This window comes from Puma concolor, chromosome B3, assembly GCF_028749965.1.
Source record: "Puma concolor isolate L17-30 chromosome B3, mPumCon1.1.hap2, whole genome shotgun sequence".
NCBI classification, from domain to species: Eukaryota; Metazoa; Chordata; class Mammalia; order Carnivora; family Felidae; genus Puma; species Puma concolor.
In genome coordinates, this window is record NC_141672.1 from 103,650,348 (window position 1) to 103,664,850 (window position 14,503).

The 14,503-nt window shown below is 40.9% G+C and overlaps 1 protein-coding gene across 2 annotated transcripts in view; it reads right to left on the reverse strand.

Moving 5' to 3' along the window:
* Positions 1 to 14,503, reverse strand: part of MYO1E (myosin IE) — a 228,889-nt gene that overhangs the window by 91,872 nt on the left and 122,514 nt on the right. For both annotated transcript variants that reach the window (XM_086710815.1, XM_086710816.1), the window contains exons 5-6: positions 5,936 to 6,023; positions 2,154 to 2,243 (exon numbers count right to left, since the gene is read on the reverse strand). In XM_086710815.1, the coding sequence (XP_086566941.1) occupies positions 2,154 to 2,243; positions 5,936 to 6,023 (178 nt within the window). The remainder of the gene's footprint in view (positions 1 to 2,153; positions 2,244 to 5,935; positions 6,024 to 14,503) is intronic.

Consider the following 14,503-nt stretch of genomic DNA (forward strand, 5'->3'; position numbering starts at 1 on the left):
TATTATAAATTTTGTTCTATAACCTGTTTTTAAAATTTAACAATATATTTTGGATATCTTTTTAAATAAATCATTCTTGGGGCACCTGGATGGCTCAGTTGGTTGAGTGTCTGACTTCAGCTCAGGTCATGATCTCATGGTTCATGAGTATGAGCCCTGAGTTGGGCTCTGTGCTGACAGCTCAGAGCCTGGAGCCTGCTTCTGATTCTATGTCCCCATCTCTCTCTGCCCCAACCTTGTTTGTGCTCTGTCTCTGTCTTTCAAAAATGAATAAACATAAAAAAATATTTAAATAAATCATTCTTAACAAGAAACTTGGATATTATATCTTTAAAGTATTCTTAGGTCAAAGAAAACAAGCATTTTAAATTTTGATAAAAATTGCCAAACTGCTCTCATGGGAGAATGTTTAGGCTTCAACCAATAGTGTCTTTTCACTAGGATTATCAATCTCCTTAATGTGTGCCCATCTGAGAGACAGAAAATGATATATGGTTTTAATCTACATTCCTTTCATTATTCATGGAAGCATCTTTTGATGCCCCATCAGACATTAATCTGTGTGTATGTGTGTGTGCATGTACTTGTGACAAAAAGCCACACTTACAAAGAAATGAGTATTTGGCCAGCATCTTTGATTTATGTAGATTTTATATCTTATCTCAACCATAGATTATGTCTGGCAGTAACTGCCCATCCATATTCTTTCTCATCTTTCCATCACGGTTCTACAAAATTTTATAATCAGAAAACTAATAAAGGCTGGATATTTTTGCTTTGTCTTGTTTTACAAAAAAATGACTGATGTATCCTTTTGTCCCAGGATAAAGTATAGTTTGTATTGGGGAAAAAAATAAAAATATCGATGCAATTATTCTTTTCCTCTCGAAGGAAGGCAAAGAGTAGGGGATGGGTAGCTAGAGAGTTAAAGTTGGTCAAGTGCATTTTTACAAGGCAGACGGAGACTGACAATTAGGAAAAAAAGGTCATGTGGAAAATTCATTCACATTTTTCTTCACATTTCATTATCTAGAAACCTCTTCAAGATAACACAACCTAGGCACTGAGCAGAAAAATTTGAGGGGTGAACAAATGAGTAAATAGTCTGAATAATATTGAACGGCGACGAAAGTGAGGGCAGCTCCGGCAGATAAAACTCAGCAGGGAATTTAACAATCACTGCATGAGAACTTAGTAAGAATTCTCTTGGAAATAGAAGCTTCCTTCCAAAATAGAAGGGTGAAAAAGAAATTGTTTTTCCTCCAAAATTCCCACTATTTATTTTAAAATGGTCCTGAATCAGCCTCACAGATGGCTCCTTAAATGCTTTACTGCCAGACATAATCTATGGTTGAGATAAGATACAAGATCTACATAAATCAAAGATGCTGGCCAAATACTCATTTCTTTGTAAGTGTGGCTTTCTGTCAAGGAGAATATATTCATATTCATCCTTGCCAGCTTTCCAATTCACCCCTTCAGGAGACACTCAGGCAGAAAAATGTCTACATGGGCATTTGTGACAATGCATTTGGCTGGCATTTTCATTCTCTTGGGTAAGTGGACCAGTTAGGAGGCTGTCTGACAGGTCAATCCAGTTGCTTTTAGATGTTATCATGTTACATGAATATATCAAAAACAAATCACCAAGCTTCAAGGGGTGGGGAGACAGCTGGCTCACTCTGGCTGACAGAGAGGAGGAGGGTTCTCTCCAAGGTGCAAGATCGAAGTGTCTGCGCCTTTCCATGTTCACAGCCCAAGTTCCGTGAAGCAAAAGCAAGGCAATAAGACCTGCAAATCTAGTCGACTCACTTATTTGCCTGAGAAAGAAGGTCTTTTCTCCAAGGCACAAAGAAAACTCCTCCAGGACCCAAACTGACACTTTCATCAATTTTTATTGTCCCTAGTAAGGGAACTCAAGTTGAGAACTGTTTTCAAAAATTATCTTATATCCCGAGGCTCAGAAATAACCTCAGTTAAAGGGCAAATGGAAGCCTGACAGCACAGGCTGATAGAAAAGGAAGAAAGGATTGAAGAGGCAGCCTCCTGACGATATGTGAAAAGCTCCCATTTCCTTGGGGACACCAGACTTAAATCGGGAATATCAACATCATCAATCAGGTGACGTTTTCTGAAAAAGGGAAGAGACTTACAAATCGGCTGGAGTTGTTGTTCCGGACGGTCTTGGCGTTCCCAAAGGCCTCCAGCAGCGGGTTGGACTGCAGGATAATGTCCTTGACGTGCTGTCACAGCAAACAGGCCAGAGGTTAGGAAGGTGCAAGCACCAGCCACACAACGCGTAGCCAAACTCCCTGAGGGCGTGGTTTCTGAATGCAATGAGGTGAGGCCTCGAATCTACATGTTCCTGGGGTTTCTTGAGGATTTATGCTTTCTTCTCAACAGACCTCAACCAGCTTGCGTGCTCTTGTCTTCCAACTCCCTTGATGCATGATTCTCTGGAGCCAGGAAGCCACCAGTAAAACAGGATCTACAGATGTCCCGGGACTGGGTGTCCAAGCTGGACGCCGTAGCTTGACCCTACACTCACAGGCATGGTGGCAGTCACAGCAGGAAGGAGAGGGAAGTAGGAAGGGGCATCTCCTTGCCACGCTGATCAGCCTTTACTGTCCTTCCCTCTCTCCCACCCAACTTCTCCACATGCCTATTGCATGCCCATCTCCACCCTCTTCGTGGCAAGGGAGAGGTGGCTTAAGGGAAATGAAATAGTTTCTGCTCCCCAGGCAAGGTTGTGGGAACATAGTCTTGTGCTTCCCAAACTCCCATGTGTGAATCACCAAGGGATCTTGTTGAAAGGCAGATGCAGATTCAGTAGGTCTGAGGCACAGCCTGAGAATCTGCATTCTTAACCAGCTACCTGGTGCTTCTGGTTTGGCCAGCAGGAAGCCACATTTCGAGCAGCAAGGGCCAACGCTGGATTGTATGGAACAATTCCTGGCCTACTAGAGGGGGAGAATTTGGTTTTCAAACATCCCACTTCCGTGCCAGACTGAAAAGTGTGCAAAACACTCCATGGGCAAGACAGCTCAACAGATAGGAGTTGATGTTGGAGAGGTCTTTCAACAAGTGAGTCATTCCTTGTACTTCTAATTATTCACATGCTACGGTTAAACATGTTCCAGAAATAACAAGTCTTTGGTCCGCGCTCTTTAGCTACTGACTAATTTCAAGCCAAGCGCTCTGTATCATTGTCCTCATAGGAAAACAGGAAGAGAAAAGTCAACATTAAAAGTCTGCAGTCTGGTCGCTAGGTCGTGGTCTGCAGCAGATAGGACTAGATGAAGGGACAAACTACTAATTAACTATGTAACAGCTGAAGTGTTCCTTTGGCCCCCCACCTTAACATTCAGAGGAGGATCGGGAACAGGAATTTCACTAACTGGGACATGTCATGAGCAATGGCGCCAAAGGCAAATTCTGACTGGTTCCTCCATGGGGTCAAGTTCAAAGCTTAGAAACATCTTCCAAGCTTCCTACTCTCCTTTATCAACTCATGGATTTATACAAACGGTGCTTTCTTTGTAAAATTAATTTGGACTTTGTGGCTCTTCATTAATCTTTTATATCTGTTGTTTGACACCATTTATCAACACTCAGCTTCTCAAAGAGGTAGAACAAAACAAAGGCTCTTCCTTGTCTCTTCCCTTCTTTAATTACTGACTTTTAACCTCAGTTAAACGTTCTTAGGCATGTATCGACACATCATCCATCCATTAAGATGTCCCACAGAATTTTGTGGCCTGGGGTCAGCATATTGGGGAAAAGACAAAGAACAAATTAATATAAAGGTGCAGACCACCCACAAAACAGCATCCCGAGTTTCTGTCTTCATGTCAACTTTCCGGGGCTAGGGTATGGTCACATGAATGGAGATAATCAAATGGCAACACACCATCCCAGGGCCTTGAATCGCATTGACTGTCCAATATGGAAGCCATGAGCCACATGTTGCATTAAGTTGCAAGAAGGCTAGTCCCAACGGAGATATTCAGTGTAGATTACACACTGGATTTCAAAGATTTAATATCAGAAAGAATGTAAAATATCTCATTAGGTTTTTGATATAGATCATATGCTGCAATGGTAATGTTTGGGATATGTTAAACACAATATATTTTTAAAATTACTTTCATAGGCTTTTTACCTTTTTAAAAATGTAAAAGTGCTGCATTTACAATGCAAATTTTAAATTACGTGTGTGATTTGTGCCATCTTGCCACTGGACAGGGCTACTCTACATCTGCTTTTCTTCAGTGAAAGAGACCACTCTAAGACCCTTTCTCTCTGTGAAAGGAATTTTGAATGCTGCCATAAGCTTTCTGACCCACTGGGATATAACAGAGCTTCATTGAATTAGCAGACAGAACCATGGTAAAGAGAATTTTGATGCATCTTTTTAAAGTCTACAGATGATTGCAGCAATAATATCACTTATTAAATGATGCTGATCTTTTAAATTTATTAAGTAAGCTAACATACAGTGTAGTCTTGGCTTCAGAAGTAGGTTCCAGTGATTCATCACTTACATATAACAATGATTCTGATCAAAAAATTAATCTTTATGGTGAAATCTACCTGGGAGCATGAGTTCCAATAAAAAAAAAAATGTTTCCAGCGGTCCGTGCCAGTGATGAGCACTATGAGTTTGGGCAGTCCCTGTGGACCCTCGCCTACCTTCTCCATCGTCCATTGCCCATTCCTGCTGATGCTGATTCTGCTCCCATGATGAGTGAAACTAAAGACAGATGAAGCTGCATCTACCTTCTTCATACTGTACTCTCAAGTGTGCTGCTTCTCTGCCCATATCCCGTTCCCCTCCTTTTGTGTTTTGTTTTTTGTTTTTTTTCATTTCTCCTGTGTCCTCATTTTCTGGATCTCCCTGCTTTCCTAATGTTCCTCTCTGATCTTTCCTTCTTCCTTAGTCTTTCCCTCCCCCTTCTCTATTTTAAGATTTTTGTAAATTTCTTGAATTGAAAATGTAGTCGCCTAGTTCAAACCATAAAAGTTTCAAAAGGATATTGGGGAGAGTGTGCCCTTCCCCTAGTCTCCCGGTTTCCCTCCCTGAAGAACTCATTATCAGCTTCTTATATATCCTTCCAGAAGTATGTTACACATATCCAAACAAATAGGGAAATATGTTCTCTTTTTCTTCTCAGATGGCAACACATGACACACAATGTTCTAAATCTTGCTTTTTGCAATATATCATTATCTTGGAGATCATTCCCTATCAGTCTATGAAGCTTCATTTTTAAGGCTGTCTCATAATTCTACTCTATTATGAGCCATGAATTATTTCACCAGTCTCTGACTGATGAACATTCAAATGGTTTGCAGTCTTTGACATTACTAAAAAATGCCATACCAAATAACTGCTATCATTTTGCATGTATTTCAGCACATCTAAAGGATACATTCTCTTAAGAAGAATTGATGAGTCAAAGGGCCCATACACATATAGCTGATAGATTTTGCTGAAACGCCCTCCACTAAGAGTATATGAGCTCATGATCCTACCACAATGTATGAGAGAGACTGTGTTCCTGTATTTTTACCAAGAGTGTTCAAAACACTACAAGATTTTTGCCATTCTGACAGTTAAATAGTTTCTGTGAAGTTTCAATTTGCACTGCCCTTATTATCCTGAGGGTGAGCATATTTTCATGTTTTATGAGTTGTCTTTCACACCCTTTATCTCCTTTTTGGATTTTTGACCCTTTTTATTGATTTGCAAGAGCTCATTATATATTAGCTATCTCCATCCCATGTTATTTCTTTGCTGATTTCAAGGTTCTTGGTTATAGAACCTATGTCTTTTCTGTGGAAAAAAAAAATTCTTGTTTTTTAAACAAGCCAGTGGAGACTTTCATATTTCACATAATACAGGGCTTCAAAACAGCCCCCATCACTAACTCACCTGGACTTTGGGACCTCCTCCAGATACCCTGGAGATGTAACTCATGATGTATTTGGCAGCCACTGTCTTCCCAGCACCACTTTCACCACTGAGCAAAGAAAGACAAAAATACCACCCGTGAAGGGGATCACAACCAGTTCCCTCCCCCAACAAATCAAAAACAAAAAAGAAAGCAAACATGAAGGAATTCAGTAATAAATGCACAATATTGGTTGAGAAAGGCAAATCCCAGCAGGTTGCTCCCTGACTTGTCTGAGTGATATTAACATGGTTTGAGGACCCAGGTCTTGATAATGGCCATGTCCAGAATAGACGATCAGGCCTTCTAAGTGCCTGTGAACAGAGAACATGCTTAGGAACACTTTGGGATATCAGAAGGATGGAATATTCTACAGAAATTACAACTGACATAAAGATTATAAACTTATGGAAAAAAGCATATAAAGTAATGTTAAGTGAAATAAATCAGATATACAAATGATATATAAACACATGAAAACACGTAAAGGAAAAAATACGTAAGAAAAGAAAAGACTAGAACTACCACAAAATATTAGCAGAGGTTTTGGTAAAGGAAAAGATACTGTGGAAGACTCCTTTCTTTCATTATTTTCCAAACTTTTAGTAATGCATATTATTACTTCTGTAATTAAAAAAAAAAAAAAAAGGAAAACGTAGGCACTCTCAGGTTTCAAACGATGTGCCTTGAACTGATGCAAGCAACTTTATTTTAGAAGTTCTAAAATTAAACAATGAGGCAATATTAATCACATCCTGCATAACAAAGACTACCTTCCGTTTTGGTGGCCTTACTGCATGGGGAAACCCTTTTGTTAACAGTGTATAGTCTGCTCTTGAAAATACCCGTTCTTCCTTCAAAATCCCCTCGAATTGATGATGACCTCAACTCAAAACCCGCTGAAGTCAGTCAGATTTCTCCTCTCTCTATTGGTTGCCTCTGTGTTACCATGATAGAATTAATTAACGGAGGGCAGATCATGTAAAATAATGGTGAAGGCTAGTATGAGAACTTCAGGCTGCTAAGAGTTCATGAGACACTATTTTTGTTTGTTCTTGGTGATCAAGAATTTCGGGGTACAGAGCAAATGTTTGTCTATGAACACCCAACCTCAAGAACTATTATCAATTGCCCGTTTACTCAAGAAAAGGGGCCATGTCTGCTTAGGGTCCATCCAAGCTAGGTGACCCCTTACCTTCAAAAAGAAAGTGAAATTTGGAAATAATTTGGATATTTTGAAACAAAACAAACACAAAGAGGATTAAGGTAGCCATCAGAGGAAAATTCAGAAGTTAGTTGAATTTCCTTGACCTCATACATGTTTAATTAGAGAGTATATGGGAAGAATGCGGGAACTCTTCGAGGGTCTCTAAAGGTCTGAACCCACCAATACAACTCCCACCATTCACCATTCCAGTACTCAGTTCCCGGCTTGCAGGTCACATGATGAGGGAAACCAAACTGAAATTCCCTAAGGTGTGGCGGCAGGTAGAAAACCAGAAAGTCTGGGATGAAACGTCACGCTGTTTGCAGAGGACATGCTTACTCGAAGGCACAAGGAGGGGTAGTAAATATTTCAGTTTCAACAAGAAAATGATCTGTTTCAATGGTCCACGTAATCAAATGATTTACATGCTAGATCCAGGGTCAAATCATGCACTCTTGCTCATCTGAAGCATACGTTTTGTCAACAAACGAAACTCCATTTTATAATGTTGCAAATAATGTGAACATTCAAGGATATTGTAAAGCCCAAGAGAGCAAAGGTACAACCACCCAATCTAATATCACACAGACACTTAAAATAATTAGAGGGGCTCCTGGGTGGCTCAGTCAGTTAAGCATCTGACTTCAACTTCGGCTTGAGTCATGATCTCACAGGTCATGAGTTCGAGCCCCAGGTCAGGCCCTGTGCTGACAGCTTCAGATTCTGTGTCTCACTCTCATTCTGCCCCTCCGCCATTCATGCTCTGTCTCTGTTTCTTTTTCTTTCTTTCTTTCTCTCTTTCTTTCTTTCTTTCTCTTTCTTTCTTTCTCTCCCTCCCTCTCTCAAAAATAAAAAATAAACATAAAAAATTTAAAAAAAGAAAAAGAAACATTTCTGACTTATTGAAGGGCTGGTGTGTAGATGACTCTTTTTTCTTTTGATGTGATTTCTCTCAATTCTTAAAAGTTTCGAGACAGGTAATTACCTATATATTCCAGATATTTAAAAACAGCATTTCTAGAAAAAGTGGAACCACACACCACAGTGATAATCAACATTGATCAATTTCTTCAGATTATTCTTCAAGTTCCCTTATCAGGATAAGTAAACATATTTTCATGTTTAGAATTCCTTGAAGAAAGTTTGTGTGTGTGTGTGTGTGTGTGTGTGTGTGTGTGTGTGTAAGAAAGAAAAGGAAAAATGACAAATCTGAGCAGAATTATGAAATCAAAGTATAGTGATTCCCCCATTGTGTCTTTGATTATTAGTGAAATCAGACATGAACTATTTTATCTCTTTTGTTGGAAGCAAAAGAACAGAATAATACTGGAACGTAATTCATTTCACATATTAAGATAAATAAACCAGGTCCAATAATAGAACTTCTACTTTCTAAAAATTGTGATATTTTTCAGAAGCTTTAAAATAATTAGTTCTGGGGGCGCCTGGGTGGCTCAGTCGGTTGGGCGTCTGACTTTGGCTCAGGTCGTGATCTCGTGGTCTGTGAGTTAGTTAGAGCCCCGCGTCCGGCTCTGTGCTGACAGTTCAGAGCCTGGAGCCTGTTTCAGATTCTGTGTCTCCCTCTCTCTGACCCTCCCCCGTTCATGCTCTGTCTCTCTCTGTCTCAAAAATAAATAAACGTTAAAAAAATTTTTTTAATAATTAGTTCTGGCTTAATATTGACTGGAATTTTCATCTCTTGGTTTCCATTTATAAACACTTAAAAAACGTTTTATTGATCAGAGGCTGGTAACTTGCTCAGAATATGGTACAATAACGGAATGTTACATAATTATTTGAAGCTTAAAATATATAGGACCATAATTATACTGGCCCTTTGGGATGGGAAAATATCATTTCTTCCCCTGGACTAAAACCCAAGTGAAAAGAAAGTATCAGACACTATACAGCATATCCAAAATTATTTGCTTTGCATCTCACAGCAGTTGGGAAATTTGCTCTGCTTACAGTTATAGGCAGTCTTTCTTAATTTAATTGCTTTCACTTGACTTCTAAAGTGGACAAAAAAAAAAAAATACTCTAGAACTGTATGTGCTTTAAATCAGAAAAATGTCCCATTGGTCCCTAAATCCAGCAGCCAATGAGAATCCTTAAAGTACTTTCATTTCTTTTTTAAAATTTTGTTAAAATTTTATTTAGAGAGAGGGAGCAAGTGGGGAAGAGGGGCAGAGAGAGAGAGAGAGAGAGGGAGAGAAAGAGAGTCTCAAGTGGGTTCCACGCTGATGCGGAGCTTGATCCCACAACCCTGGGATCATACCTGAGCCAAAATTAAGAGTTGGACACTCAACTGACTGAGCCACCCAGGCACCCCTCACAGAGCTTTTAAAATGCTTATGTTTGGGCTCCACTTCTGACCCACTGCATCCCAGTCTCCAAGGACAGTGCCTAGAAATAAGATTTTTAACTAACTCCCTAGTTCTTATATAGCTGGCTGTGAACCAAACAAATTTAGAACAAAGTCAAGACAGACTTCGTAGGAAATATCAATTTAAATAGGAAATAATGTTGTGTGCATTAGCTATAGAAATAGAAACATATGCTAAAATTTCAAAGAAATGGAAAGAATGTTCTGGGGATAAAAAAAGCTATTTACAATGGTATATTAATAATTGGATTCAAGGACCATAATTGCATTTCGAAGTCTAAAAGTTATTCCTCACTTAAAAATCAATAGTGTTTTTGGGGCATCTAGGTGGCTCAGTCAGTTAAGAGTCCAACTTTGACTCAAGTCATGATCTCACGGTTCATGGGTTTGGGCCCCACATTGAGCTCTGTGCTGACAGCCTGAAGCCTGGAGCCTGCCTTGGATTCTGTGTCTCCCTCTCTCTCTGCCCCTCCCCCGTTTGCATTCTGTCTATCTCTCAAAAATAAACATTAAAAAAAATTAAAAAGATCAATAGTGTTTTCAATTTACTTCAACTTACTCCAGCAAATGTGAAAACATTTCAGTCATATTTTTTGAGCAGATATCCCATAGCATAAGGAGAGTCAATCATTTGGAAGATTCGCCCATCTATTCCTATCTCTCCCTTCCTCAAAATATCTCAGGGTGCCTGGGTGGCTCAGTCAGTTGAGTGTCCAACTCTTGATTTTGGCTCAGGTCATGATCCCAGGGTCATGGGATCGAGTCCCAAGTCAGGCTCTGCACTGACAGAATGGAGCCTTCTTGGGATTCTCTGTCTCTCTGTCTCTCTCTCTGCCCCTCCCCCCCAATAAATCAATAAACTTAAAAAAAAAAAGAGATCAGCAAGAGGCTTTAAAACATACGAGCACAGAACAGACTTACTCTCTGATTGAAGCAGGAACACTGAAATAAAACTAAACATGGGATCATCCTCCGTACATTCTTTAATATTATGTATGCCCAGCAGTGGGCCACCTGCAGCCAGCTCGCACACCCCAGCGGTGCTCAGCACAGTTGGGAAGTGCTGCAGTCATTAATGGGAAGCACGCGTGGAGCATGGAGGCTGAACTGGAAGGAGACAGCCAGGTTCAAAGGGTGTGCAGGGGCCAGGCGAAGGAGATGAAGGGGTGTCAAGAGATGGAAGGGAGTAAACTCCTGCCCTATTAGAAGTACAACTGGTAGAATTTAGCAAAGGATGGAGTACGGCAGAAGATGGATAAGAAGGAATCAAGAGTGACATCTCAGTTTGGGGCCTCGGGAGCTGGTGGATGCCATATCACTAAGATAAGAGTTTAAATAACCCCCAGGCCAGCGATGCGAAATCATGTGGTCGTAGGAGCCCAGAGACTAAGGATGCAGAGTAGTGAAGGGCATTTGAGGGGCCACCTAGAGGTGAGGGCCAGTGGGCTTGGTGGGCCGGGACTCAGAGCCGTGGGGGTGGTGGTGAGGGGAGCAGAGAGATAATGAATGGAAGAGATGGCCGGTGATCAGGGGACTAATCAGATTGAGCAAACAAATTAGATCGAGCAATTGATGAATACATTGAAAATAAGGCAAAACAAGACTCTGATTGTCAGAGAAAGTATTAATAGATTTGAAAAGAGTAAAGACCCCGAGGGGTTGGATTGGTATTAAAGGCATCCATTTTGGGACGCCTGGGTGGCTCAGTGGGTTAAGCGTCTGACTCTAGATTTTAGCTCAGGTCATGATCTCATGGTTCGTGAGTTTGAGCCCTGCATTGGGATTCTTTCTCTCTCTCTCCCTCTCTCTCTCTCTCTCTCTCTCTCTCTCTCTCCCTTTCTCTCTGCCCTCTTCTCATTCTCTCTCTCTCTCAAAATAAATAAACATAAAAAGAAACGCATCCAGGGGCGCCTGGGTGGCTTGGTCAGTTAAGCGTCCGACTTCGGCTCAGGTCATGATCTCACGGTCCGTGGGTTCAAGCCCCGCATCGGGCTCTGTGCTGACAGCTCAGAGCCTGGAGCCTGTTTCAGATTCTGTGTCTCCCTCTCTCTGTGACCCTCCCCCGTTCAGGCTCTGTCTCTCTCTGTCTCAAAAATAAATAAACGTTAAAAAAAAAAAAAAAGAAAGGCATCCATTTTAACTGTTGGAATGAAAAGTATCAGTACATACACAGAAATAGTCATAAGTATGTGAGCGGTGTGTGTGGTATATATATTAATTATATATATAATTATAAATATATATATTATAATAAACGAATTAAAGGGAAGAAATGGCCAGTTCCAGGGCTGGCCCAGGGAAAACGCAAGCTGAGCCTGGAACACGTCACTGTGTCAATGAGTAAAAAAGTACAGAGACTGATGTGGACACGTCAAGCACACAAGGGCCAGTATGAAAGGGTTTGCACAGATCGAGATATTGCTAATATTGGATGATGTACAGTCCACACATGGTTTGATGAGGAGCAGGGTGCTGCCATAATCTCAGAATATGCCCACAAAACGCTAACATGTCTTAAAAGAAAATACGGTAAACTTAACCAGAAGAAACATTGTAGACATGTATAGGCCCAACCAGCTGATCAAGAGCACAGTGTTGATTTGAAGTCCTGCTCAGCAGGCATCACCAGACAGATCCAAGCTGAGGCCACCCTACCAAATTAAATGCCTGAACTCTTATTTAAAACTACAAAGAGCAGAAACATTGACAGGTATTGAGTAAACCCCACAATGTGTCACCAGCAATCTGAGGAAATGTTCCAAAATGACAGTCTGAAGAGATACTGTATTCCTGGAAAGACGCCTGGAGGAAAAGGGAAGGTGAGCTACCTGGAGAACTGGTAACATGTAAATAGGGCCTACGGGTTAGGTAGCACTGTACCATTATCAATGTCCTGATTTGGAGTATTATAACTGGTTATGTACGAAAGCTTCTTGTTTTTAAGAAATATACACTGGAGAGTTTAGGGGTGATGAGTTATCACATCTGAAGCTTGATCTTAAAAGATTGAGAAAAATAAGTAATATCATTGGTAATATCAATAATAATAGTACGTGTGTGTATGGAGGGGGAAGTGGTGGGAGAGAGCCTAAATGTGGTAAAATGTTAGGGGAAGCTAGGTAAAGAAGATAGAAGAGTTATCTGAACTATTCTGGCCATTTTTCTGTACAACTAGAATTACTTCAAAATAAATCATTTAAAAGAGTGTTAACAGGCAAAGTTGCAAGTCTGAGGATGGGGGGAGAAAGTAAACAGAATATCTGTTCATTTGTGTACATGTGTACATATATATATATATATATATATATATATATATATATATATCCCTTTTAAGTTGTCTGGATCAGTGGCTGATAGAGATGGCTAGCAGATAGTTAAAAATGTGAGTCTGAAGCATAGGGAAATGTTCTGGATGAAAATACTATGATATGAGTGAGAGTAAGTCAGACTATCAAGGAGAAGCCTGACTGAGCACCGGCCACACTGGGACCATAGTGGCCACTGTTGGGTCCCACTCAAGCTCTTTCCTCCATCCCCCCCTTCCCTGACAATTTCCTGACTTGGTTCAGGTATCTTGCCTGGCACACCAGGCATAGGGCATTAGAGAAGCTGGTCCCATGCTCAGCGAAACCCATCTGCACCTGACCTGCCCCCCACCCCCAGCAACTCAAGAGTCCATATCAAGAAAGTCACCTAATTAGACTGAAGGGAAGGACTAATGGGAGAGGCTTCTCTCTCTTCTAGGAGGTAAAGAAGGAAATATATCAGTCTAATTGCCACTGGCTGCCACCTGGAACCACCAAGGGGAACCAGAACCAATCTTAGGATGTCTAGACTGTGAAGCAGAGAGGTGGAAAGGACCTAAGTCCTTGATGACATCAATGGACCACTGAGCAACCAGCCCTGAGGTCTGTACAACCTCTGCATGTTTTGTTATGTGGGATAATAAATTTCCTTAATTTCTAAGCCAGTTTGAGTTAGATTTTCTGTTGTTTGCAGCTGAAAGCATGTTAAATGACACTGACATTTCAAGACTGCTCAAGATGGAAAGGATGAAGAGGCACGAGGGGAAGCAGGGGGACGAATCATCACGGAAGCCAAGGGAGCTGGAGGTTAATGGTGTCAACAGGGCAGGGAGATTCATAAGAGAATGAGTTCTGAAAAATTCCCACTGGGACCGATTCTCTCAAACCCTACTTCTTTGATAGAGGGGCTTATTAGTTTTGAACTTGACTCTTATTTCAAAAGGTATAACCTAAGGATAACAAATACAGGGATAGTTAAAAAAATATATTTTTCTCTAATTCTAGAGTTCAAAGGATGAACATATTTGGGTTTGAAGAATAATCCAGAAGGTGAGAAATAACATCAATTCCAAAGGAGATTTGAAAGGAGCAAACTAGTGGAGGTGATAATTATAGCACTGTCCAGTGGGCAGCTAAGGCACGTCAGAGACTGTTGTATGGGCTTCACATATATCAGTCATTTGATCTGAGTGATATAGCCCAGTGAGGTAGGTGCTATTCTTTTTTTTTTTTTTTAATTTTTTTTTTTTTCAACGTTTATTTATTTTTGGGACAGAGAGAGACAGAGCATGAACGGGGGAGGGGCAGAGAGAGAGGGAGACACAGAATCGGAAACAGGCTCCAGGCTCTGAGCCATCAGCCCAGAGCCCGACGCGGGGCTCGAACTCACGGACCGCGAGATCGTGACCTGGCTGAAGTCGGACACTTAACCGACTGCGCCACCCAGGCGCCCCATAGGTAGGTGCTATTCTTATCCCCATTCTTTGATGAGACAGGCTAAGCAACTTGCTCAGGACACATAGCTAGTGAGTGGCATTGCTGGCAATGCCTGAGCTCTACTGCTTTCAAATGAGGGCATATATTTTAAATCCTCATATGGGTTTCCCCGTCAATTAAAATCAACAGTGTTCCACAAAGTAACTCTGTGAAT